Genomic DNA, 26,832 nt, shown 5'->3' on the forward strand with positions numbered 1-26,832 from the left:
TGTTTTGATAGTAGACTGTAATATTGAATTTCATCTTAAGCATTATTCATTTTATTATTCATTGCAGGAAAAACAAGACATTTAAATAAAATATTCCAGAAAAAGATACTATAATTTACAGTTCAAATGTAATTTTACATTGTGTTTTGCCAGTGTACACTACATCACTGATCAATCCATAATTATTTTGAGAATAGAATAACACAGCATGGTGGTCTTCATAAATATTTCTTGTGTTCAGTTTTCCTTTTTTTCACATTCAACATAATAATGTTTGACAATCATTAAAAATATATAATTCTATTATTCCTTACATAAAGTAAATACAGTGAAACATACAAATTAAACATAAATTTAACATTTGTGAAAAAGAGCAACTTTTATACTGAATAAACATGCTGGGGGAAAAAACTAGCAGTTCAATTTTACATATTTGTCACTCTTCATTCTGTACACAAAAAGGACACTATGAAAGAAGATAAAAGGACTGCAGACATGATAAGTGTTTCTCTTTTAACAAGGTACAAATTTCAGAATGAATAAAATCACAACCAACTTGATGTTTATGACTTAAGCCATGGGTGTCATGTTAAGAAATAAATTCCATTTCAAAATGTCATGAGCATCCAAATTTTCATTTAATACTGTCTGTGAATTTCCATTAATACATATAAGAATCAAACTATCCAAAATTCATATTTTTTCACATCACAAAACACAACCTAGTAATTTAAATCACAATTCTGCTGTTGTATTTAACCTATTGGTCTTTCAGATAACTTCATAAACATTTATTAAAAACAGAGAATGTATTTCCTATGGATCAAGGTAGGCTTTATTAAGATGGAAGCAAATGTTTCAGGGGAATAGCTTAGGGATAGAAGTTTTCAATGCAAGTATATTCAGAAGATTTGCTGTTCAAATAATATTTTTTCAAAACCAGTTGGAGGAATATGATAAAACTCACTGAACTGACAATCCAAAATCGCACTGTCATCAACTAAAGGAAAGAAAAAGATATAAAATTAGTATAGATTATCTTAATATAATTTAAGCATAATATGGTATAAATAACTATGAAATAAAGTATTTCCAATGATGAGACTATTAACAAGAAACAAAAGTTATGAATTGAATTTGAGTGAGAGGATTTGAGCTGAGTCACCAAATTCACTTTCTCCTCCAGAGCTATCTGGGTCCAGTGCCCAGAAATGGACCAGGACAACTGGAGGTGGCCCTGGCTTCAAGGCAAACGGGTTAAGTGACTTGACTTGCCCAAGATCACCAACTCCTGTCAAGTGTCTGAGGCTGGATTAAAACTCTTGTCCTTCTAGATTCCTCCTGATTGCAAGGTCATTCGGCACTCTACCACTGTGCCAACTAGCTGCCCATGATGTAGGGTTAGTGCTTCAAGTAAGACAGTAAGTTGCAGAACAGTTTCCAATATGTACTGGTAGTAATTTTCTCATTTGATTCTTCCTATGCCAATGAAATTATTAGCCCAGACACTCCTGCACTTCAAAAAAAACTAATGACACAAAATTTTACTTCAAAAGTTCATGATTTCAATGGCATGAGTACTTCTAGACAATCAGATCATAATATCTTTGTATCTAAGTAAATATAAATGCCTTGGATGGTTTTCTGTGGCCAGAAAAAATCCATCACCAATGGCAGTGGCTTGCCATTTGGTGATGAATCTCTTGGAATAGGAGTCATACCCAATCGAGTTTGTCCCTGGACCCTTTCACTTAAAGCTTTTCCACCTTGGTAAAACTCTAGGGTTTATGTTCTTCTCACATAACTGGCAATGGCATATGTCAGCTCTAGCACAAGATGAAGCCTTCTATCAGGGACAAAAGAAGACCAAATAGTCATCTTAATCCCAACACAATCTAAGCAACAGAAATTACAGCAAGGAAAATTTTATTCATTGTGATTGCATATAAAATTAGTTCTAAATGAACAATGTCAGGTTTGACTTATCAAGTTAAATATTCTGGATCTAAAAATCACTTTCTGATTACACAAACACAAAGAGCTCTTGGATGGAAATACTTTTATGTTTCTCCAAAACAACAAGAAATCTAATTTAAGCTCTCAGTCTTGCACTCCAAGGACAAATCTTTTTGGACTGATTTTTGGAATTTAAAATCACTGAAAACCTACATTGGTGAAAAAAAAAACAATTGTAAGCTTAGTTACTAAAGAAAGTATAAAAATTCACTGTTCTGATCACAATTTGAAACTTTTATATCACTATGTTTATTTCCAGTGACCTAGTCATTAAATTTATATAACTAAAATTAACTTGATAAGCACTGCTCCAAAACTCTCTTAAAATGTTTTCTTTATGGCTCTAATCTAACAGACTCATAGGAATAGGATTATACGTAAACCACTCTTTTTGGAAGTACTAAATCATATGTCACAAAAGCAAAAAATACAAACAGTACAGGTGATTTAAGTTAATCCCATAAAAATGAATACTACTCTTAATTATCCAAGATAATGGGGAAAGTATGAGTATGAAAAAAAATAAGTGTATAATCTACTTGGAACTTTCTTTGCTTCATCTGAGAGATCAAGAAACCAGAGATTTAAAAAAAAAAGCAACTGGAAGAGCAGTCAAAGTGGTTAATTCTAACATTCTTATTTCCTTTGATCCTGACATTTTCTTGAATCAGACACCAGTAAGCAATAAATCCTTGGAGAAAAATGGACTTTAAACATACATAGTTTGGCAGGAAGTTGCACTGTTCAAAATTCAAGACAGGGAAAAACCTAACTAAAGAACAGGGGCAACTAAATCCCAAGGGGTATGTAACCAGGCAATTTGTAGAAAACCAGTGGAAGGGTTATCTGTAGTTGACTGTACATATCCTTAACTGGGCCACCAGCTATCTTTTTCTTTCCTTTAGTTGATGACAGTATGATTTTGGATTGTGAAATATTATAAACAAAGAAGGTAGAATAATCTCAATTCCAAAGCATAGACCTTTGATTCTTCCTTTCTCTAATTCCACAGTTCTGATCCTGTTCTTACCATCATATATCTTGCCTACTTGACTATATCCAAATTATCCTTTTCTACTGATACTAAAGATTACCCCAAACATTACTTATATTATATTGTCTTTTTGAGTATCCTCTTATGGTATTCAACCAACTAGTATCCCAAATTAAAATTCTTCTTTATGAGCTTTAGATCTTCTAAAAACAGAAATCTCTGATTTCTCCAAGTTGCCAAGAATTTGCTCAATTACAATTATGAAAATTTAGTTGTTATACTCTAAAAATGCTTCACCCTATTCTCCCTTGGATTCTCATCTGTCTTCCCACCTACCTACGGTTGGGCATGGGACTCCTGGGATGTTTTTCTTGGGTGGGGTTCCTTACTGTGCAAGTATACTGAAGTGCCAGTCTCTAACTTCCCAGCCTGCTACATCTGGTGAACTGCAAAGAGTGAGTGCTCAATCAATAGCTGTCATTTGGATTCAAACTACAGCAAAACAGGGTTTCAACTATGAAATTCTAAGAGCCTATGACTAACGTTTCCCTCCCTTCATCACACTGCTAAGGACACACAGGCTAACAAGGCCTACATTTTTAATGTGTGGAGAAAAAGTACAAAACAGGAAAATGACAAAAGAAAAAATCAGATTTCAAAGTTATCATTAACTGATCTCTTTAAGATTCCACATGTGAAGATTTATTTTCATTTCTATGTGTGGAAGTTTCTTGAAAACATTGACCTTTAAAAATACTTTGTTTTACATGACTTAACAATGAAGGGTTTAAGACATTAATTGGTCTTAACAACATGTCTTCTTTCATATAACAATATAGTAATAACAAAGTGTTTTTAAGATGAAAAATTAAAGGTTCCTTCAGAACTAATAAAAGAATGCAATTTTGCTTAACTATGTTATGACACATTTTTACCTGACACACTTAATATACCAGATAATTAACTAGCAATGAAGGTATTAAGTGGTCAGTAAACCACAGTAGCTATGCCCATGTGGACACCCATCACCACTACTTCAGGAGTAGGGGAATACAAATACAGAAAAGTTGCTTTCTAAGAAACCAAGTTTACTGGGTGGAAGGTGGGAAGACACCACAGACATATGAACACAAGCGAAGGTAGGGCCCAGAATGCCCCATTCAGTAATGTGGGAAAGGATTGTGGGAAATCAGTCTGCAAAGAGAAGCTGGAGGCAAACAATCAAAGGCTTCTAGGGTCACATATGTAATATCCAGCCACTGGACCCAGATGACTCTGGAGGAAGTGAGGCTGGTGACTCAACACAGCTCTCCCCTCACTCAAATCCAGTTCATAAGCTTGTCACCTCCCTGATGGCATGGTGTCTTTGAGGACAAAGGACAAACATCATCACCCTCACTTGAAGAACATGTTCTCTGTGTACTGAACTCAAAGCATTGAAAGAAGTCTTCTTAAAAGAAGTCTTCTAAAAAAAAGCAGTTGGGATAGAGCACCAGCGTGGAGTCAAATCCAACCTCAGACACTTAATAATTACCTAGCTGTGTGACCTTGGGCAAGTCACTTAATTCCATTGCCTTGCGAAAACAAATAAAATAAGGCAGCTGGGGAGTCTATGTGCAGAGTTTTAATTGTTTTTTGATGCAAGTTCCTTTTATCCTAATAAATGGGCTATTAAACTGTTAGGAAAAAAAAAACCTCACACTTTAACACAGCACAGCGCTTATTAAATGCTCAGGGACCGATTCCCTACTCCCCAACTTGTTAATTCAGGTTTCCAATGATTTATTTAGTGGCACAGGCATATAACAGTCTTGGTTTCTTGGACAAAATTAGCGTTGTTAAGGATTTCAGAGGTCACAGAACACAATCCTCTCATTTTACAAATGGGGAAACTGAGATCCAAGGCAGTTACATGACCTGCCCAGTGTCATACAGCTAGTTTGAGCAGGACTGAACCCAGGTTTCCCTGACCTCAATTCCAGAGTTCTATCCACTGTACACTGTGTCTATTCATGACCATTTTAGCTAAGATTAAAAATTCTGAAACTGTGCACTAAGGCAGAAAACCAATAATATAAATATAAACTTTGTCTTTAGGAAAGTCCTTACAAAGGGATTTTCATTTGATATATATCTCTCTCCTGAAACACCTACTGAGATAACCCTGGCAGTCCATATGAAACTCATAGGGTAGAAGTTATGTCTAAGACAAAAAACAACTATCCGAGTCTCTTTTCAGGAGAAAAGAATAAACTAAATTACTAACAGAGAAAGTCTCTGCTCTTCAAATCAAAAGGTTCATATGAGAATGCTGAGAAATAATTGATTACACTAATTTAATATAATGAAGTAAAATTCTTTGTGAAACCCTGCTTACTAACAATCTTCTTTTTTTTCCATCATAATAAGTGAAGTTTTTTCCCCCTTAATCCACTTGGCACTCTATACCTCCTTGTCTGGAATGCTGCCTTCCCTTCCCACCTTTTCCTCCACTGTATTCCCACTCATACTTTAAAACCCAACTTGAGCTTCCTCATGTGTAAAGATTTCAAGTCTGGATAGGAACCTAGTTTCATGGAGGAGTTGGGATTTAACAGGATTTAATAGGTAAAAAACAAAAAGGACATTTCTGAGGAAAGAAGTTAAGTAAAGGCAAGAATATGGGGAAATACTGTGTTCAGTGTAGACAAGTAATTAACTAAAGCACAAGGTGTGTGAAGAAGTCTTGGGGCTAGGTGGCACAGTGGATAGTGGATAGAGCACTGGCCCTGGAGTCAGCAGTACCTGAGTTCAAACCTGGCCTCAGACACTTAATAATAGCTGTGTGGCCTTGGGCACCTTAACCCCCATTGCCTTGCAAAAACCTAAAAAGAAAAGTCTCATGTGAAATGATGCTGAAAAATTAGGTTGCAACTAGTAGTTTTAAGACTTGAATGTTGGGGCAGCTAGGTGGTGTAGTGGATAAAGCACTGGCCCTGGAGTCAGGAGTACCTGGGTTCAAATCCGGTCTCAGACACTTAATAATTACCTAGCTGTGTGGCCTTGGGCAAGCCACCACCCCCGCCATTTGCCTTGCAAAAAACCTTAAAAAAAAAAGACTTGAATGTTACTTAAAGTAAACTGATGACTTTTGAGTAGGAAAATGACTTGGTCAGAGCTGTAGATGAAGAATTTTAATGTAGAAATGGTGAATATGATCACATGAGAGGGAAAAAATAGTTAGGAGATGACAGCAATGGTCCAAGTGAAAACTGATCAGGTCTAACCTAGGGATCAGACAACACAGCCAAGTGAAGAGGGAGAAAAAACACGGAAAAGACAAATCCCAGGAGGCAAGCTATCTGGATATAGAGGCCACAATTATTAGTAAGTGAAAAACATGATCATTTACATAATATTAACTTTCATTAATTTTATACACACACAGATGTAATATAATGAAATAAGACATTAAACACTGACAAACTTTCATTTACACTATTTCATTTGATCCTCAAAACAAGTCCTGTGAGGCGGGGGGGAGGGGGGGAATATCCCTATTTTTACAAAGAGGAAAATGAATTATGGAGAAGTTTGGTGACTTGTCCAAGGTTTTATACAACTAATTATGGCAGAACAGGATGTGAACCCCCAAATCATTAGTTATGCTATGAATTTTACATACAACACATGGAAAGCACATTATATACTTTTCCTGAAACTGCTATATTCTTTAAAATTAGGTTGAACTTGGTATTGATTTCAACTTGGTTTATTAATATTCACTGCTGTGCCTTTTTGTACATTTCTTTTTCATAACTGGCCATGACAAAAGTACTTGGAATCAGTCCAAGGGGTTCAAAATAGCTTCCATCTTATGAGATAACAAATAACTTGCAAAAACAATGGATGATGCAAAGCTGTTGTACTAGCTGAAATTGGTTGGTAGAAGAGGCTCAGCATCCGGAAAAGGGGGACAGAACAGTGTTATTTTCATCGCTGATAGAACACTGCTGGCCATGCTTTAATGAGATAAGAAGTAATTTCATTTAAGACAATGATGACAGATAAATTAAATACAAATTTAGAAGACAAGCTAGAAAGGACTTTCAATATCATTAAATTGTATTCCTTCATTTTACATATCAAAAAACTGAGACCAAAGATCAGTGGAACAGATCCCAAGTTTCCTAACTCTCAAACAAGAGCTTCTTCTACTCTATCATCGTGGGTTGTAAAACAATCACAAAAAACTAAACATCCAAACAGTTTACTCAAAATACACTTTATGGTTTTCTCAATCAGATGGCTTTCATAACTAAGCCAAGAATTATGAGTTCAAAATTACAGTCATTATGACTCTTGTAACCCTAAGACCTGCCCTTCAATGCCATAAAGAAACAAAACATCATTAATATCACAGTCCATTCCAGTATTCTCATGCAGTCAATGGCTCCAAAAGAACATTCAGGGACTGTGAGGGGGGAAGGGATGAAGTGCAAGGTAATTTTCTCTCATTATTTTATCCTCAAAAGGTTAGGAATCTCAGTCCTCTGAGTGTTCACTTAATCTACCATAATGTTAAAATCCATATTTCTAAAACTTTTTGAAACTTATTTATATTTTAAGTTCCACAAGATACAATTCTTTCAACTTCATGATAATCTCAATTGATGAAATATTACCCATTTATGACTATGGTTTCTATAATAGAGCTCCATTCCTAGTGCTGAATGGAAGGAAGAAATGAAGAAAAGGCAAAGAGACAGCTTTCCTGGTTGGTATTTTAAAAAAAATCCTGAGGCTCATAGCCATACAATCTATTTATATCATTCACTAATAACTCAGAGACAGAATAAATGTGACACTTTAGCCTTAAACTGTAGAAGAGAAGTTATTTCAAGAAGGATGGAGATTTCAAGGAAATTGATTTCTGAAAATTCAATAACATGATTCCAATGGCAAGTTGGAATGATAAGAATGTATCTGTCTGGGGTCTTGAAAATCTATCCAAACAACCCAAGAGAAGAGTAGTTAGATCATCTAGAAATTCATAAGAGATAAAGAATCCCAGAAATATGTCAGTAGTAAAACACTTGGCCTCAAAAGTTACAAGAAATGCAACAAGAGAAAGTAGGCCCTAAAGGAGCAAAATTTGAATTCATAAGTTCCCCTGAGATTCAGTAGAATGAAACACATGACCGAACTACATATGCTTCTGGGTAAATGCATCTTATTCAAAAGAAAAAAAAAACAGGAAAAAAGGCCAGGGTAATATATAGTTGGAATGTATATTAAAGAGTATTAAATTAAATCCAAGAACTAGAAAGGAGGAAAATTGCTGGAGAGCATTTAGGTGAAGCTCAATGGAGAGAGAAACAAGCAATTTTGTCTTCATAATATTCTATAGACTACCAGGACAAAAATAAATGAATTGTTCAGAAAATATCACATGCCTAACATAAAAGCATGATGGGGGTGGGGTACAGTAAGGTTTCAACTATTCAGACATCTGCTAAAACTCTCTCTACTAAAATTATTTTTATTGATATACTTTTATCCTTTAAAAAGCAGAGGATGCAACAAGGTGGATCTAATTCTCACTAAAATGGACAAACTAGATGGCCCTCTAGGATGGAGAAGGGGAAATGATACAGAAAGAAACTGAAGAAATGTGGAAATAAAAGATACTAATTTTAAAAAGAGGAAGTGGTTGCTAGTCTGTAAATAATGAGAACTTTGAGGGTAATCATTCCATCCTAAAGTTCATGATAAAGGAGAGAAAAGTCAAGGATAGTCTATAAACACTCAACATTTTGGGGAAATGGATTTCATAAGTTCAGAGGAAGAACAGAAACTAAATGGATTAAAATTCTACAAGAGAAATTAGTCTAGGGATGGGTAATGTTCAAGAATGAAATTTTGAAGACACAACGTGAAACAATTATGAAGAGGAAAAATGGGAGTGGTCTGAAGATACAAATATACATGCATAGAAAACTCATCTACCAAAATAGATTTTTTATTTTTTGCAAGGCAATGGGGTTAAGTGGCTTGCCCAAGGCCACACAGCTAGGCAATTATTAAGTGTCTGAGGCCGGATTTGAACTCAGGTACTCCTGACTCCAGGGCTGGTGTTCTATCCACTGTGCCACCTAGCTGCCCCCTAAAATAGATTTTTAAAAAATATATGCATCAGATAAAAGTTAGAGGAGATAACAGAGGATGAAGTTATAAAATTATAAATGACATGGCTCAGAATGAACTGAAACTTGGTGGGAAAAGATAAAGATAATGAAAGGACGAGTTTTCTGTTTTTAAGCAACAATGGATAAAGAAGAGGATCAGAAGGGACAAGTCTGATATTTGGTATGCTAACATAACAAAAGAGAAAAGGTAGAGCTGTTCAATTCCTTATTACCCTTATTTTGTTTCCAGAGGTAACAGCCAGAATTAGTTAAGTCCATGGCAGATGGAAAGATGGAAAGAAGTGGGGATATTTCACCTAACCTGGAGGGTTAGAAACACAGAAAATAACCATCCTCGATTATTTAAAGTTGTCTTGTGAAAAAAAGATGACAGTTCTATGTGGCCTCAGAGGGCAATAATAGGAAAATTGTGGAAATTTCAAAGAGGCAAATTTTAGGCTTGAAGTCTAACAATTACATAACAATTAGAGCCATTCAACAGTAAAATGGTCTGCCTTGGGAGGCAGCAAGTTCCTCTCATTGTAAGTCTCCAAGTACAGACTTGACTACTAGTTTTGATCATAATGGCATTCCTTTTATGGGTATAGGATCAGTTGTATTTGTATTTGGGAATATTTTAAGGGTTACCACAAAGAAAAGGAACTTAGACTTAACTGTTTCTGCCTCAGAAGAAAGAATGAGGGCTAATGAATAGACCTACAGGGAGGAAGATTTCAGCCTAATACAAGGATGAATGAATAGGTCAGTAAAGATGTTAAAACTGAAATGGGGTGCTTCAAGAACAGTGTGCACCCTGATGCTGGAAGATTAAAGCTGAAGCTAGATGAGCACTTGTTAGTGATGGGTTCATGTTTCAGGAAAGGGGTTAGGATTCTAAAGCAAAAGTATTTTACAGCATCCTTAGGGGCCTTTTTTTTCACTTCTCTTCTGTGCCACTACCAGCATAGGTAAGAAGGAGAGGGAGAGGGAGAAGGAGGAAAGGAGGAAGAAAGAGAGAGAATGACTGAGGGATAAGGGGAGAGGAATGAGAAGAGAATTGGAGGGGGAAGGGAAAAGGGGGAGGGAGAAGAAAATAAAAATCAATGGAAGGACCATAAATGTCTGGACTGATGATAATGTTCCTGCAGGCATCAAGTCCAGATAAGAAAACCACAGATAGGACAGGGATAGTCACCCTTGTAGAAATAGTGAATTCTATCTCCTAATTCACCACTGCCTGTCACTTCATAATCTATGGGAGTGAACCAAGAATTCAAGCTATAGAACAAAAAACATTCAGTTTCTTAGTTTCTCCAAAAAAGATTTATATACAGAGTATCCTAAAAATCTTAAGAGATGTTCAAGCATTAAGATTTTGGGGATACCTTGTATTTATTTATGACTATTGGTCATTACAGTCTTGTCTATGTAATAAAGTCCCACTCCCAGTTCCAAAAAAAAAAAAAATCTTTTGTTAGTAACAGACCTCAAGTTATTGTGCAAATGTTCTATGCTGGGTTCTTCTAAATGACTGTAGTGTTCTTCCTAATAATTTAATAAAATGCCTTTAAATTTTAAAAGTAAGGCAAGATTATGAGGCATTATATAGAGGGATCTGATTATTATAAATTTAAGTAAAATTATTGTCCTTTGCAAATAATGTGTAAGGATTATTTTTAATCTACAGAGAAAATGAATTAGAAAAATTAAATCCTTTTAAATGCTTATCAAGATGTTATACTAAATACTCTACACAAATTATACATATTAAATACAACTGTTAAGAAAACTAATACAAATACTGAACAAAAAGGGCAGATGGATGGTACAGTAGACAGAAGACTGGGCCTGGAGTCACTAAGTTCAAATCTGGCCTCTGACACTGTGTGGCCTGGGGCACATCATTTTACTCTGAATGCCTCAGCATTCTCATCTATAAAACGAGTTGGAGATGGAAATGGCAAACTACTCCTGTATCTTTACCAAGGAAACCCCATATGGGATCAGGAAGAACTGGACATGATTCAAACAACTGAACAACAATAATAATGATGAGAAAAAAAGCTGAATGAAAATTTAGATTTTTAAAAAGCTTACCATATACAACAGGATACACTGTCCCTCGTATACCTGATGCTGGACAGTGCATATTCTTTCCATTCAAATAAACATTTAATTCTACATGGTCATATGTAATACCCTAGGGAATAAAATAGAAATTTTAAAGTTTTTTTAAATACACACTAGATCTAACATGTATATCCTTTATAATCAAGTTGAAAATGGTAGGATGTATTTTCCCATCATCATCATCATCATCATCATCATCATCATCATCATCATCATCAAAAAAAAATGCATCTTCTGAAAACACACCAGATTCTTTGTTGGAGGAAGGCACAAAAATATAAAAACCAGGCAAGAAAAAGTCACATGATCAGAAGGTATATGACTGAAAAGCCTGAGAATAAAGTTAGCTTCTTGAAAAAAAAGTGTGATTACACTAAAAGTGGTTTAAAACACAAAATAATCATAATGAGTTTCAAATACCCATAGTTTAGATTGTAATAAAGTGGCTAAATATTGTGAATTTTGTACTCTTACAAATGACATATAAGGAATAAACAAGTAGAGAGATCTTTTTTTAATTCAAGTTGAAAATTATTGCTTTCCTTGCATAAAAACTGACTTACAGTGGATAATACTCATTGTGGCTGTCATCACCATCACCTCATAATATTTTCAAAGTATGATAAATGCTCCTTAATTGTTTATACTTGTATCCATATTGATGTTTCTTTTCGTTTAGAGGCAGCATGGTATAGTAGAAACTAAAAGACATTAAGAGCCAAGGGAGGGGCAGCTGGGTAGTGCAATAGATGAAGGACCAGTACTGGAGGCAGTCCTGAGTTCAAATGTGAACTCAGACACTTATTACCTAGCTGTGTGACCTTGGACAAGTCATTTAACTCCAATGCCTTAAATAAAAAATAAAAATTAAAAATAAATTTTTAAAAAAGAGCTAAGGAAAACAGGAGCTAAAACTCAACATCAGACATTTCCTGCCTGTGTAGCCTAAGGCAAGTCACTAACACAATTTTCTCATATATAGAATTTGGTTGATAATAATTGTACAACTTTCCTCATAAAACTATCATGGATAAAGTATCCTGTAAATGTTAAGGCTATCATGTAAAAATAAATTAAATTATGAACATGGGATCACAGTTTTAGAACTGGAAGGAATCTTGGAGACCAACTAGTTTGGATAAGGAAACTGAGGCCAAGGGAAATGACCAGAGTCATCCAAATAGGTTGTATAAGAACAAGGATTTCAACTCAGGCCTTTTGAAATTAATAGTAGTTTCAAAAAGGACAGATATATACCATAAAGCTTATGTAGTTCAAAGCAAATTTATAAAAAGAGAAAAAAGCAGGAATATCCTAGAAGATAAAGGAAAAAAATTAAACTTTATCTTAAACCTTGTTTCCAAAAAAAACTATAATCATAGGAGTGACTAAAAAGTATTTTTGTCTTAAGTAAATTTATTTCAAATGATGCACATAAAAAGAATATTTTTGTGACTCGATGATAAATGTAGATTGAATATTTTTTTTGAAAAAAGTCTTAGCTTTCTAAAAATTCTATTGCTTCCTTTAAATTCCCTCTTTTATTAAAAGTTTTACAAGTTATGTTCTCATTAGTATGAATTTCTTGTAGTTGCAAGGAAGAGATGGTTCTTTTCAAAGTAAGAATTATGGTCTCCAATCTGCTCTGGAGAAAAGAGGAAACTGATAAAAGATCACCTGTCTTCAGAGCATAAATACCAGATGGGAGTCAGGGCAAGAAAAGAAATCTGCATGGCAAAATCAGGAAAAAGAATCCTCACCATTGGAGCCTCATAGCTTTTCTCTCCAAATTATATACCATCAGTTGTCTTATAGGGCTGCCTAAAGGGAAGTCTTATGGAGGGTGCCCTCTAACACCAGGAGCTGATGCCATGACCCTGCCTACCTTCTGCCTAATCCAGACCATATACCAAGGACTAGTAGCCAAAGAAAAATTGGCCTGTGGTTTATGGCAACCCTGGAATTTGCTTTTGGAATCTAATTCCAAATGAAGAGATTCAAATCTTAGAGTAAGTAATGACTACTTAGTGTAAAATATAGTTAAATGTATAAAGTATATTTAATTGAGAATATATTAAATTTTGCTCTATATTGTAAATAACCTATTTAAATGTACTTAGTAGTAATAATTAGTGATTCCCAGTCACATTTGACTTATTTTTATTAAAGAATTCTATTTTTATATAAAAAGCATAATTGAATGGAAAAGTATACTAATCTTTTTACATCTACAAGAAGCCTAGCTGTTTAGAATGAGGCCCAAAATACTACTACCCACATGGTGGCAGCACTGCCTAAGTGTAAGTAAAGGAACTAAGAGGAAATAAATAGAATCTAGTCTCACAAACCCAAATTTATAAAGTGAGAGCACATACTACAACTTCATTTTCATTGGCCCTCCAAAGAAAAAAAGGGGATATGGACATGAGAAACTACTTGAGTCTAAGCTAATTCTTTTTTTAAAAAATTAGTTTTTTCAATTAACAAGCATTTATTCTCTTACACTTCCTCTCAACATAAAAACAAAACCTCTATGATTATCTAAGTTCTCTCTCTGTAAGCATTATGACTGATATCACTGACAAAAAAAAACAGCTCCACTCCCTATGCCCTAGATTTATCATCAATTACATAGAAAGTCTTGGTGAAAAATTTACCTAAATGCACATTATAAATAAAAATTCTCCAACCTGAACCTGAAAAAGTATTTTTAGAATAGAACTTATATGAGCCACAGGAATTTCACTTTGAGGGTCTTTAGCAGAGTTCTTAAGGATTGAACCCTGTCAAAATAAATTTCTGAAATTCATTTGATCAGATACAGAAGGCTCAGCTTTTTTGAACTAGATGCAGAACAAAATATATAAGCTAAAACATTCTCTACATATGAAAATGTTTTTCTGGCCTGCAATCCATTCTACTTTTCCTATGCTACTGTTGGCAATTTGGTAAAATTTGTTCTTAGCTATTACAAACGTTTAGGTTATGAAGATGAAGTTACTATAACATGGAAGGATAACAAGAAACAAATGTTTTACTTGTCTAATTCCTTGACCCTTCAAAACTTCATCTTCATTGGCCCTCCTTTTATCCAAGCTGGCATAAAAGCTCAAGGTCTGATTTGATCATGTTGACTAGCTCACTAATGGTTGGTTAAATCTGGCAGCCTGTGAGATCAGTCAGCACAATTTCAGAACTTGACTTTCATGGCAAAGGAGTAAAAGACAGGAGGCAAGACTAAGTTAAGGATGAGGTTCAATGAGTCAACAAAGAAAAACATTTGTTACTTATTATCTTTTCTTATGTTTTAACTTCATCTTTGTAGTCTAAACAGGTTGACATTATCCATTTAACTTCAAGATTGTCTCCTAAAAAATAACCAATTGAGAAAGGATGTTCCATGCTGTGGACATCTGGCAATAATCTAAATAAATGAAACCCAAACACAGAACCAATTACTGTATAACAGTTAAATGGGAAAATTGGGGAAAGTAGGTATTTAGAAAGAGTTAAAACCTTCCATCTCTTTTTTTTAAAAAATCATTTCTCCATCTTTTGTTCTTTAAAAAAAAGTCCAAATCTTTACAAGACTTAAAAACAACTTTTAATTAACAGCAAAATGGAGGAAACAGCATCTATTCTAAATATGCTTTGGGTTTTTTTGGATACCTTCTTAGATTTACTTTACCTTTGCTATCTTTGCTATAAATTTTGCTAGTTTACTAAATGTTTCTATCAAGCTAATATTTATGACTTTAATACAACACAAAATGAGGGGGAGAGGGTCCTTAAATCTTTCCTAAACAGGGGTCTTTGCTCTAGGACTTATTCTCCTAATAGCTTCAAACTATAAAAGTCTATGCCAAATATTGAAGAGAAGAAAACAGTTGGATTTGTATTTTCAACAAAAAAGTGGCAAAACAGTCAAGTTTTGAATTTACAATTCTGTCTTTACACAATTCTGAACATTTGATGAAGAGCATTTTCATCCCACAAATACTGGTTTGGCATGATTCTCTAAAAGATGGTAATTAAGCAAGTTAAATAAAATCTTATACATATAAATTAAGCAAAATCATATAAATATTTCTTAAACAAGTTCCCAGGTCTCAGAAGTACTTGTGATGACACCTTAACACATGGGTCAGCAACCTTTGTAAAATCTTATGGTGGGTAGCTAGGTGACACAGTGGATAGAGCACTGACCCTGGAGTCAGAAGGACCTGAGTTCAAATTTGACCCAGACACTTAATAATAACCTAGTTGTGTGACCTTGGGCAAAGTCACTTAACCTTACTACCCTGCAAAAACCAAAAAAAAAAAAAAAAAAAAAAAAAAAAATCTTACAGCAATGTTTTCCTTCTTTCCTTTAAGAATGCCAGAGATAGATATGGCTATTTAATACATGTCACAACCCACCACTGATGTTCCCAAACAGAGAGCAATTTGTGCCAGTGACTCATGGTCAGAAGTAATCTTAAAGGCTACAGGAAGCTAAGAATGATAAGAGCAAACAGTACATTACTATTTTTGGTACAAGTGCCATGGGTTGCAAGCCCCTATCACTGAAAATTGGTATTCAAATATCTCCTCAGGTTAAAAATAAGAACAACCTAAAAGAGTAATCCAAATAGAATTATTTTGAAAACAAATTTCATAAGTAAACTCACCACTACATCTCCCTCCTGTGGCAGATTGTTTGCTGGCAACCTATTCTTTTCCTCATTGTTGTGGTAGAGAGCTCCATCATTCCTCATCACAAGGCTATGTACATCTCGGCCAAGTGGAATCTGATTCAAATTAACTTTCTGAGTTGCAACTCCAATACCCCAAATCCCTAAGAATATAATATTGGAAATGATGCAATGATATTTTCAGGTGTACTCTTTTTAAAAGAAATAATATCATGAAAAATTAAACTATGTTATCTCAATAAATCTCAAGTACCAATAAATCTACTCATTAAAAGAATATTCAGAAAAAAATTCTTGTTTTATGGTTGAAGATAATGGTTTTCAAGCTTTCAGTTTAAAGTAATTTTGCAGACTTCCATGATAGTACCTTAATCTATACTACATATAATATTAAGAGTTAAATTGGGGCAGCTAGGTGGCGCAGTGGATAGTGCACCGGCCCTGGAGTCAGGAGTACCTGAGTTCAAATCCGGTCTCAGACACTTAATAATTACCTAGCTGTGTGGCCTTGGGCAAGCTACTTAACCCCATTTGCCTTGCAAAAACTTAAAAAAAAAAGTTAAATAAAGATCAAAATTATGTTGCTTAACTTTTGTGGTAGCAAAGTGAATGTCCATTGATTAAAAAGTTTTTTGGCATATAAATATGCTAGAATAGTACTGAACTATAAGAAGTTATGAATACTGAGAAGCACAGAAAGAGTTATATTAACTGAAACGAGGATAGAAGTAGGGAAACAATGTATAGAATGAGTCAATGAATATAATAATGCAAATGCAAAATCAACAAAATATTTTAAATAATGTTGGGAATTTATAATGACCAAAAAACTTAACATCTAAAGAACAAAATGAAAGAATGTAAAACTCCTTTCTTTGTAAAGGTATGGGACCATTAATGTCAAATACTGCACATAATATGGACAGTTTTGTTAAACTTTTTCTTTTCCTCTTTTTTAAACCAGAGATAACTTTCTGTGAAATGAATTGGATCTAAAATTAAACTATATCACTGAAAACTTAAGTTAAAACAAAAGATAGTGCTTAGGATTTGAAAATTCTTCATAATAATCCTGAGAATCTCATCAGGCTCCATGGTCAACAGATTCAGAACCAGTGGTCTATTAGGTATAAAGAACCAAATACAGACCAACAAAAAAAATCCTGCAATTGTTTCAAGTTCTATCCCCTCTGATCCTCAGTTTCCCCTGTGTATCCCCTTCTCCTACTATAAACAGTAACAAATACTGAAACCTGACCCCAATGCTTCATGGCATCAGAGAAATAACTGAATTCTTGAACGTTAAGCACAAGCTTTCTTAGCAGGGTCTGCCAAATGGCAAGGCCAGCAAAGGATCCTATGTCTACAATCTATGAAGCAATCTCACTTTGGAGAGGTTGGCTAGGTCAGAAAAGAGGCAGGTTTTCTACAGCCACAGCAATTCACAAAGAGTGATGTGGCAGTGTTACACCGGTGGTGGGGCAGAGCACTCAGTGAACAAAACCACACAAGCTTAGAATACTGAAATAAGTATTGTTATACCAGCAGGAAAAAGAATGACTAAGTTTATATGGCTTAGAATTGTACCTAATACTTTGAATGTAACTGAGTTTTAAAATGTCTTATCAGTTATATGATATTCAAATACATATTGAATGTTTTCAAAATAAGTCTTGGTTCAAGGCTCTGTGGAGCCAAGATAGCCTGAGCTCTCCCAAATTCCCCTCTAAACAGCTTTAAAATAATACCTCAAAACGAATTCCGAGTGGCAGAACCAAAAACAGGACTGGGTGAAACAATGTTCCAGCACAAGACAACCCAGAAAGTCAGCAGGATAGGTCTGTCTCTCTTACAGTCCAGTCCTGGCTACTTAACCCCATCCCCCACCAGCAGTAGGCCCTAGAGCAACCGAACGCCAGAGCCTTCAACTCACAGACAATAAGAGGGTCTGACAACTGGTCAGAAGGAGATTACAGAGGACCCTTGCTGCCATGGGGTGCAGGTACATTGCCCCTACCTTCTTCCAGATCACTGTCCTAAGCTGAGATCTACCAAGAGTGAAGACCCTTTTCTACCCCAAGGTAGTAAAGAAGACGTGTTAATGCTCACAGATCAAAGCACTGGACAGAAAAGTAGTGATCATACTAACTTGAAAAATTTTAAAAAAAAATAGAGCTGAAAACAGCAGCATAAAAATCTTAAATTTGGGATATTGCCCCTTCTACCCTAGGAACAGAGTCCAACTTTAATATAAAGTTCAGGGGCAGCTAGGTGGCACAGTGGATAGAGCACTAGCCCTGGAGTCAGGAGTACCTGAGTTCAAATCTGGCCTCAGACACTTAATAATAACCTAGCTGTGTGGCCTTGGGCAAGCCACTTAACCCCATTGCCTTGCAAAAAAACTAAAAAAATCAATAAAAAAAAAAAACAAAGCTCAAAGTCAAGAAATAGGCTGGAAAATTGAGCAAAAAAAACTAAAGAAGAACCTGACCAAAGAAAGTTATTATGATGACAACAAAGACCAAGACACAAACTCAAAAGAAAATAATAAAGTCAAAATGGCTACATGAAAAGTCTCAAAGAAAACTCTAAATTGGTCATGGTCCAAAAAGAATTCCTGAGTTTTCAAAAAAGGAATTTTAAAATCAAATAAGAGAGATACAGGAAAACCTTGGAAAAGAAATGAGAGTGATGAAAAAAAATTATGAAAAGCCAAGAACAAAAATACTGAGGAAAATAACTTAAAAAACAAAATTGGTTGCATGGTAAAAGAGGTACAAAAATTTACTGAGGAAAAGAACTTTAAAAAGTAAAATTGGGGGGAGGCTAGGTGGCAGTGGGTAAAGCACCCGCCCTGGAGTCAGGAGTACCTGAGTTCAAATCCGGTCTCAGACACTTAATAATTACCTAGCTTTATGGCCTTGGGCAAACCACTTAACCCCATTTGCCTTGCAAAAACCTAAAAAAAAAAACACTGCAGACTTGGGTAACTGGAAGCTAAGAATTCTATGAAACACCAAAGAACAATATAAAAAAAATTGAAAAAAATGAAAAATAGAAGAAAATATCCCACTGTAAAAACAAACTAACCTGGAGAATAAATTGAGGAAAAATAATTTTAAGAAATTATCTGAGAGGCAGCTAGGTGGCGCAGTGGATAAAGCACTGGCCCTGGAGTCAGGAGTACCTGGGTTCAAATCTGGTCTCAGACACTTAATGACACTTAATAATTACCTAGCTGTGTGGCTTTGGGCAAGCCACTTAACCCCGTTTGCCTTGCAAAACACCAAAAAAAAAATTATCTGAAAGTCATGATAAAAAAAAAGCACCCAGAAATTATCTTTCAAAAAACTGTCAAAGAAAACTGCCCTGATATCCCAAAACCAGAGCGTAAAATAGAATTGAAATCACTTCCTGAAAAAGATACCAAAATGAAAATTCCCTGTAATATGATAGCCAAATTCCACAGTTCCTAGGTCAAAGAGAAAATATGGTCAGCAGCCAGGAAAAAAATAATTCAAATATTGTGGAGCCAGAGTCAGGATAACATAATTTAGCAGCTTCTATATTAAAGAAGCAGAGGGCTTGCAATATGATCTTCTGGAAGACAAAGAAGCTAGGATGACAACCAAGAATCACTTACCCAGTAAAAGGTTAAAATGCTTATATTCCTTATGAGAAGATGATATGTGCAACTCCTAAGAACTTCAACATTATTAGGGAAGTTAGGAGTACATGTAAACAGAGAGTACAGATGTGACTTGACTTTAATAAGATGGAATACAAAACAACAAAATCAAGAGGTGAAAATGAGGCATACACTGGGAAAAGGGGGAAGAGAGATACAATAAGGTTAATTATTGCACATAAAAGAAGCTTTTACAGTGGAAGAGAAGACAGGGTAGAGGAACAAGGTTTGAAGCTTACTCCCACTGGAATTATCCAAAAGAGGCAATATTATATAAACTCACACTCAGATTGAGAATTATATCTTACCCTTCAGAGAAGGAGGAAAAGAGGTGAACTGATAGAAGGGAGGGTAAATTGGGTAAGACAATGGTCAGAAGCAAAAATACTTTTGAGAAAAGACAGGGCAAAGGGAGAAAGAGAAGCATAAACAGGGAAAAATAAGAAGTTAGTAATCATAATTGTGAAATGTGAATGGGATGAACTCACCCATAAACAGAGGTGGACAGCAGAGTAGATCAAAAACCAGAATCCTACAATATATTGTTTCCAAAAATACTTAAGATAGAAAGACACATAGAGAGTTAAAATAAGGGGCTACATACAACACAATCTATTTTAGTTCAGCAGAAGTTTAAAAAAAAATCAGGGTGGCAATCACAACAAATCAGACAAAGCAAAAGCAAAAATGAATTTAATTAAAAGAGAAGCAGGGAGGTAAAAAGGCATTTTGGAAAAGATAGCTAACTGACAAAATAAATAAGAGATTAAATCTAGATTTCATACAAGAATTCCATATTTTATTGCAATACTAAAGCACTGCTGGTGAAGTTGAGAACTGTTTTAAGTCATTCTGGAGAGCAATTCAGGACTAGGTTAAAGGGGATATAAAACTATGCACACCCTCTGATCCAGCAAGGGACTGTATTCCAAAAAATGAAAAGATAAAATTTTTTATAAAGGAAGAAGATGTATACGTACAAAAATATTTATTATAGCTCTTTTTGTAGTGGTAAAGAACTGGAAATTGAGGTGATGGCCATCAACTCAGGAATGAGTGAACAAGTTTTGATATGTGATTGTTTAGGAATACTGCTGTGCTATAATAATGAACAGGATGCTATGAGGAAAAACCTGGAAAGACTTATATGAAATGATTCAATGTGAAGTGAATAGAACCAAAAGAGTCTACAGTAATAGGAATATTGTACAAAGGTCAAGTATAAAAGACTTATCTACTCCCAGCAATACAAAGACCTCAGATAATTCCAATACTTCACCTCAGAGAAAGAATTTACAGAGTTTGAATTCAGATCAAAGCATATGTTTTTTGCTTTAGTTTTGTGTTTTTATTTGGGTTTTTTTGGTTTATATTTTCTCTCACAACATGACTAATAGGGAAATATATTTTGCATGACTATTCATGTCTAACTGATATCAATTTACAATCAAATTACTTGTCATTTAAATGAGGCTGTTTGGGAGAGAGGGAGAGTTTAGAACTCAAAATTTTTCAAAAACAAATATTAAAAATTGTTTTTACATGTTAATTGGAAAAATAAAACATTTAATATTTTTTAAAATAAATTTAAAAAAGAATCCTATGTTTTAAAGTAACTTTTGAAAACAAACATACACAAATACTGTCTATATGTACATAATCTGTGACTCAGAGCAGAATTATGCGGTATGTGATCAAAAATCTAATTTAAATATATGAGAGGTTAAAGAAAATATAAAGAGGAATAGAAAAATATTAATCATGCTGCTCTTCTCCAAGTACAATACTATTTAAAGTCATTGTAGCAATAATGAAAATTACATAAAAGTAGTCAGAAATTTAAAAAATGCACCCCAGACTGAGACATGAATTGAAATTTTCAAGATTCTGTCATAATTTTAAACTGAATTTTTGGGTATTTTTACAAAAGCGTTGCAAGTAAAATCCCATATGAGAGTCATTTTATTCAGGGGCAAAACTGACATTACAGCATAGGAATATTTCATGCACTAAGGTTGTGGGGAAAGAATTTGTAAACCTAATATTACTTTCCTTTACCATGTTCTTAATCAAAGAAAATGATCCAAAGTATTCATTCTTACAGCCTCCAAAAATCTTCTACTGCCTATATTGATAACTGTTTTCAATATTTAGGATTTTTCATAGAATTAACCAACCTGTGGACTGGATTTTGAATTCAAAGTAACTTTTGTTCTGATGCAGAGGTGCATTGGCCAAACAACCTCCTGTCCCACATATCCTTCTTCCATTTTTGACAATGACAACATCTGTTCCTAAATAAAAATACAAATTCGTTAGATATTTTAAAACATTGTACTTTTCTATGCTTTCCATTTCAATCAGTCATTAGAATAATTCTATAATATTTTGTAAAGCTAGAAAATATAGCCACTTAAACTTTAATACAGTAATCATCTGTTGATAGAAAACAAGATATTATTTAATTCTGATCACATAAAATAAATGAGATTCTCTCTAAATTTTATTTAATGCTTATAAAATCTTCTGGAGTAAAAGTAATCTATATAACCAGTTGTCAACGACCACATAAATAATTTAAATTAAGACATGTAACTTAAAAAAATGGTAGGCATATGTTGTTAATAGCTATACTGTATAGTTTAGAGACAAATATGCTTTAGACATCTGTGTTTCTAAACCACTAAACAGTCAAAGAAAGATAATCATAGAACTTTGCAAATTTTCCTTACTAGCTGTTAATTACAAAATATTGCAAATGAGCAGCTGAATGAACATCCTGGCAATTCAACCATTAAATGTACTCTGCTCTTTTAAAATACATACTTTAGCTTAAATTATGTTTTGTTGAAAATTGATTTGGGAAACATTAAATTTTGATGATGAACCTTCTACCATTGTAAAAACTACTTCAATTCTTTAAATCCTGTTTGAGAAAAGCATGTGTATCTGGGAATCAGACAACTGAAAAAAGGTATGATAATGTATTTTTAAAAATGTGATGCTATGGGCAGCTAGGTGGCCTAGTGGATAAAGCATGGGCCCTGGAGTCAGGAGTACCTGGGTTCAAATCTGATCTCAGACACTTTAGCTGTGTGGCCTTTGGGCAAGCCACTTAACCCCATCTGCCTTGCAAAAACCTAAAAATAAAATGTGATGCTACTAATTGTAAGAATAAAAAAAAGGTTGACACTCAATGTCCATGGAATGTTCCCACAATTTGGGATTAATAATAGCATTACATTATCACTAGCTTAATAAGATTTGGACATGTTAATTCTTGATATGAGTCCTCCAGAAAAACATAGGGCAAGTTAGGGAACAGGGCTAAATGACCAAAATAGATTGATCTCTGAGTCATTAGAGAGGCAAGGTGAGATAATGGAAATAATGAACTGGAAGTCAGAGGATCTGAGTTCAAATCTTGCTTCTGTAACTACTACCTTGCTTTACCCTGGATAAGTTACTTGTCCTCTATAGACTCATTTCCTTATCAGTAAAATTTTGGGGCAGGAGGATTTGATATATTTATGAGACAATTTGTCAAGGATATTGGGAATGTATCATTATTACTAGAAACAACAGCTGCTATTCAATTTCTAGTGAGTAACATTCTTAGGATTACATTTTTCAATGGTTAGATAATTTTAGATTGCTAAAATCTCTTTTATTAATAATTACCTAGCTGTGTGGCCTTGGGCAAACCACTTAACCCCCCATTTGCCTTACAAAAAAAAAACTTTAAAAAAATCTCTTTTATCTCTTACATCAATCAACGTATGAATACTTAGATATTTGGAACTGTGATGTCATCTATGTGGGTGTTTTCCCCTCTAATGATATGGGATCCAAATGGATGCAGGCCTTTGTATCCTATGAAGTTTTGTCCAATCCTCCTGGAGATCCGCCGGACTCATCAGGCTGAGGTTGGTCCTCCTTCTAGTTCTCCTTATACTTCATGGATACCAATGGATACACAATGTTTCAACAAAAATGAATGGGATGGTGCAAGTAGAGGTACTACTCTTTTAAATTATACAAAACTAAGAATAGTGTTTACTAGAGATTATCACCTACTGTTTCCAATAAAAATTTTTACAATTCCAGTATCAATGACAAATTCTTTCTCCAATAACATCTGATTATTCTAAACATTTCTTGTTTCAAATGAGTATCTCACTTACCTTCCCCTCCCCTTATGGGATGTTATAAGGACATTTAAAATAATACCTAAAAAGAAAAAGCTATGGAACACTATTGTTCTATTAGAAACCAGGAGGGAAAAAAAGAAAAAAAAAAAGAAACCAGGAGTGGGGTGGCTAGGTGGCACAGTGGGTAAAGCACTGGCCCTGGAGTCAAGAGTACCTGGGTTCAAATTTGGTCTCAGACACTTAATAATGACCTGTGTGGCCTTGGGCAAGCCACTTAACCCCATTTGCCTTGCAAAAACCTAAAAAACAAAAAACAAAACAAAAAGAAACCTGGAAGGATGGGAATTCAGGGAAGCCTGGAGGGATTTGGATGAACTGAAGCTGAGTAAGGTGAACAAAGCCAGAAAAACACTACACCCTAAGAACAACATGGGGCAATGATCAACCTTGATGGACTTGCTCATTCCATCAGTGCAACAATCAAGGACAATTTGGGGCTATTTGCAATGGAGAATATCATCTGTTACCAGAGAAACAACTGTGGAGTTTGAACAAAGACCAAGGACTATTACCTTTAATTTAGAAAAAAAAAACTGCTATCTTATTGTCTGATCTTGCTTTCTCTGATACTTGATGTTTCTTCCTTAAGGATATGATTTCTCTCTCATAACACTCCATTTGGATCAATATATACCATGGAAACAATGTAAAGACTGACAAATTGCCTTCTGTGAGGGGAAAATAAGATGGGGGGGGAATTGTAAAACTCAAAATAAATAAAATCTTTATAAAAAAAAAGAAATGGGCTAACATAGATCCAACATGGACTTCATTTTATAGGATTTCTTCCCTTGAAGTAGAAAAAGATCTTACTTCAACACGGTCTCCTCTCTTTATATATATCCCAAGCACAAACTTTGGGAATGTTAACATTGATGTTCCAGTGGCAAAATCATCAAATATTTAAAAGTGCTTCTTGTGTGTAGGGAGAGTGGGGTGGAGTAGAAAAGACTATCATCAAGACTGGGAGAGTAGCAGAAAGATTAGTTGTTTTTGTAATGTTTAATTTCAGATAGCCAGATAGTTCCTATAGATATGTAGATCTATATAAGATGCTGAAATGTATGTATTAAATTTACATAAAAATAATTATATTTGGATTAGTGATAGTGGATCAACTACTTAATCATGTCGAAAGATAGCAAAGAGCTGAACTTGAGGGATGGGGTCTAGAGACACAACTGCCACAGCAGCTAGGTGACACGTCAAAGAGGGGATTAGGAGAAAGAGGAAGAAGGTGGAGTTTAAGGATGGGAGAGTTATACCCAGCTGTGTGGCCTCGGGCAAGCCACTGAACCCCATTTGCCTCGCAAAAAGCCAAAAATAAATAAAAAATAAAAAATAAATGGGCGAATTAAATCGAAAGGTGTGGAGAGACGGGTTGCAAGCGGACAAGCCGAAGCCCTCGGGTCGGGGCCACGGCTTCCGTTCTGACATTATGTATCCCACTTTCCCTCCTCCGACCCTCACAAGCGAGGCGGCCCGGGCGCGGGCGGGTGCCCGGGCGCGGGCCGGTGCCCGGGGCGCCCCCGCTCCGTGACCAATCACAGGCGGCGCCGGGCAGGGCCACCTCTCGGGCCCTTAGCAGCCCCCCGCCGGGCAGGCTGGGCCGGGAGGGGGCGGGGCGCCGGCGGCCTTGCTTACCCATGTGCTGCGTGTCCAGCTGCACGGCCGGCATCTCCTTCAGCGGGATGTGGCCGGATCCGGCGTCGCCGCAGCAGCGGAGGCAGCAGAAGACCGAGGCCGCCATGGCGCCGCGGGCGGCTCTGCCGGGGCCGGGGCCGGGGCCGCCACCCGGGCCGCCGGAGCCGGGGCGGGCGCGCGTTTCAGGCTCGGGCTCGCCGCCCCCCGCCCGCCTCGAGTCGCCGTGGGGGGGGCACCCCTCCTCGTACCGCGGCACAGCGACTCCGCAGGCTCGGAGGAAGCAGCGCAGGCGACGCTCGGGGCGCAGGCTCGGCCTCCCGCGGCGGCCGCTTCGGAATGGGCGAGCCGCGCGCGCCGCGGCGACGAGGGGCGGGGCCGCGGAGGGATCCGTGGGCCGGGACGCCGCGCAGCCGCCGGATCCCTGCGCGCCCCGGACTTGTAATTGTTATGAGTCGGGCGACGGCGCGCGCTGCCGGGCCCCGCCCCCGGCCCCGCCCGGCTCGGGTGTGCTTGTCCCCCAGGGCTGGGCCCGGGACCGCAGGCAAGCCTCCTTCAAATTACATGTTGGGAAAGCACGGGGGATCTGTCTGCTGGCCCTCCCACCTCCTCCCTCCCCCAAAGGTGGGAGAGACCCCTAGAAGTGCCCCCCTCCCAGCCAGGGCCCCCCTGGAAGCCTGCATAAACTCCTCCGCAGACCAAGCCGGACCGAGGAAGAGGCTGCTTGGAAAAGCTGCTAGTGGATTTGTCAGGAAATTTAACCAAAACGAACATCCCGGGATCGGGGAGTGACTGAATGGCAGGGACAGGGTGGTTGCCCTTCACTCCAAGACACGGGTGAACTACGAAGGGGGCATTGCCCCGGGCTCCTGGGCCCCGGCTGCTTCTAGGTGACTAGGTGGCCCCGGGCCAGTCACTGCCCGCCAGGACCAGCAGTGTGTGCAGTGGAGACAGCAGGTCCTTGGAGTGGAAGCCCGACTCAGAGCTTGGACTCTGCTCTCTACTTGCCTCGGGTTCAGCCTTTATAGCTCTCAGCGTCTTTCTCACCTGTAAAATGGAGGACTTGGTCTGATTCAGAATGGGTCTTTCCTTGGAACTATCCCCAGATCCGTCGGAAGAGGCCTCAGACACTAGGCTAGCTTAACCTGGAGCAGAACAGGGCAAAGCAGGAACTCACAACTACCCGACAATTTGCATCTTTTGCTGATAGACAAATCTGCATCGAGGGGGGAACGGCGGCCCAATAACCTGAGTCATTTTTGGACAGTCATTTTTCCTTCACTGTAACCTC

The 26,832-nt window shown here is 36.5% G+C and overlaps 1 protein-coding gene across 2 annotated transcripts; it reads right to left on the reverse strand.

Annotated features, from left to right (window-relative positions):
• On the reverse strand, positions 1-25,911 carry SPRYD7 (SPRY domain containing 7). Of its 2 annotated transcripts, XM_074217159.1 has the most exons (5): positions 25,545-25,905; positions 21,867-21,983; positions 15,978-16,144; positions 11,275-11,377; positions 1-1,000 (listed from the first exon to the last, which is right to left on the reverse strand). In XM_074217159.1, the coding sequence occupies exons 1-5, from the start codon at positions 25,648-25,650 to the stop codon at positions 903-905; spliced, it is 591 nt and encodes a 196-aa protein (XP_074073260.1). In that variant the 5' UTR covers positions 25,651-25,905; the 3' UTR covers positions 1-902. The 2 variants fall into 2 exon arrangements, with proteins under 2 accessions (XP_074073260.1, XP_074073261.1); XM_074217160.1 differs by lacking the exon at positions 11,275-11,377 and having other exon boundaries at positions 25,545-25,911.
• Between the last annotated feature and the right edge of the window lie 921 nt (positions 25,912-26,832).

Source organism: Macrotis lagotis, chromosome 1, assembly GCF_037893015.1.
Source record: "Macrotis lagotis isolate mMagLag1 chromosome 1, bilby.v1.9.chrom.fasta, whole genome shotgun sequence".
NCBI classification, from domain to species: domain Eukaryota; kingdom Metazoa; phylum Chordata; class Mammalia; order Peramelemorphia; family Peramelidae; genus Macrotis; species Macrotis lagotis.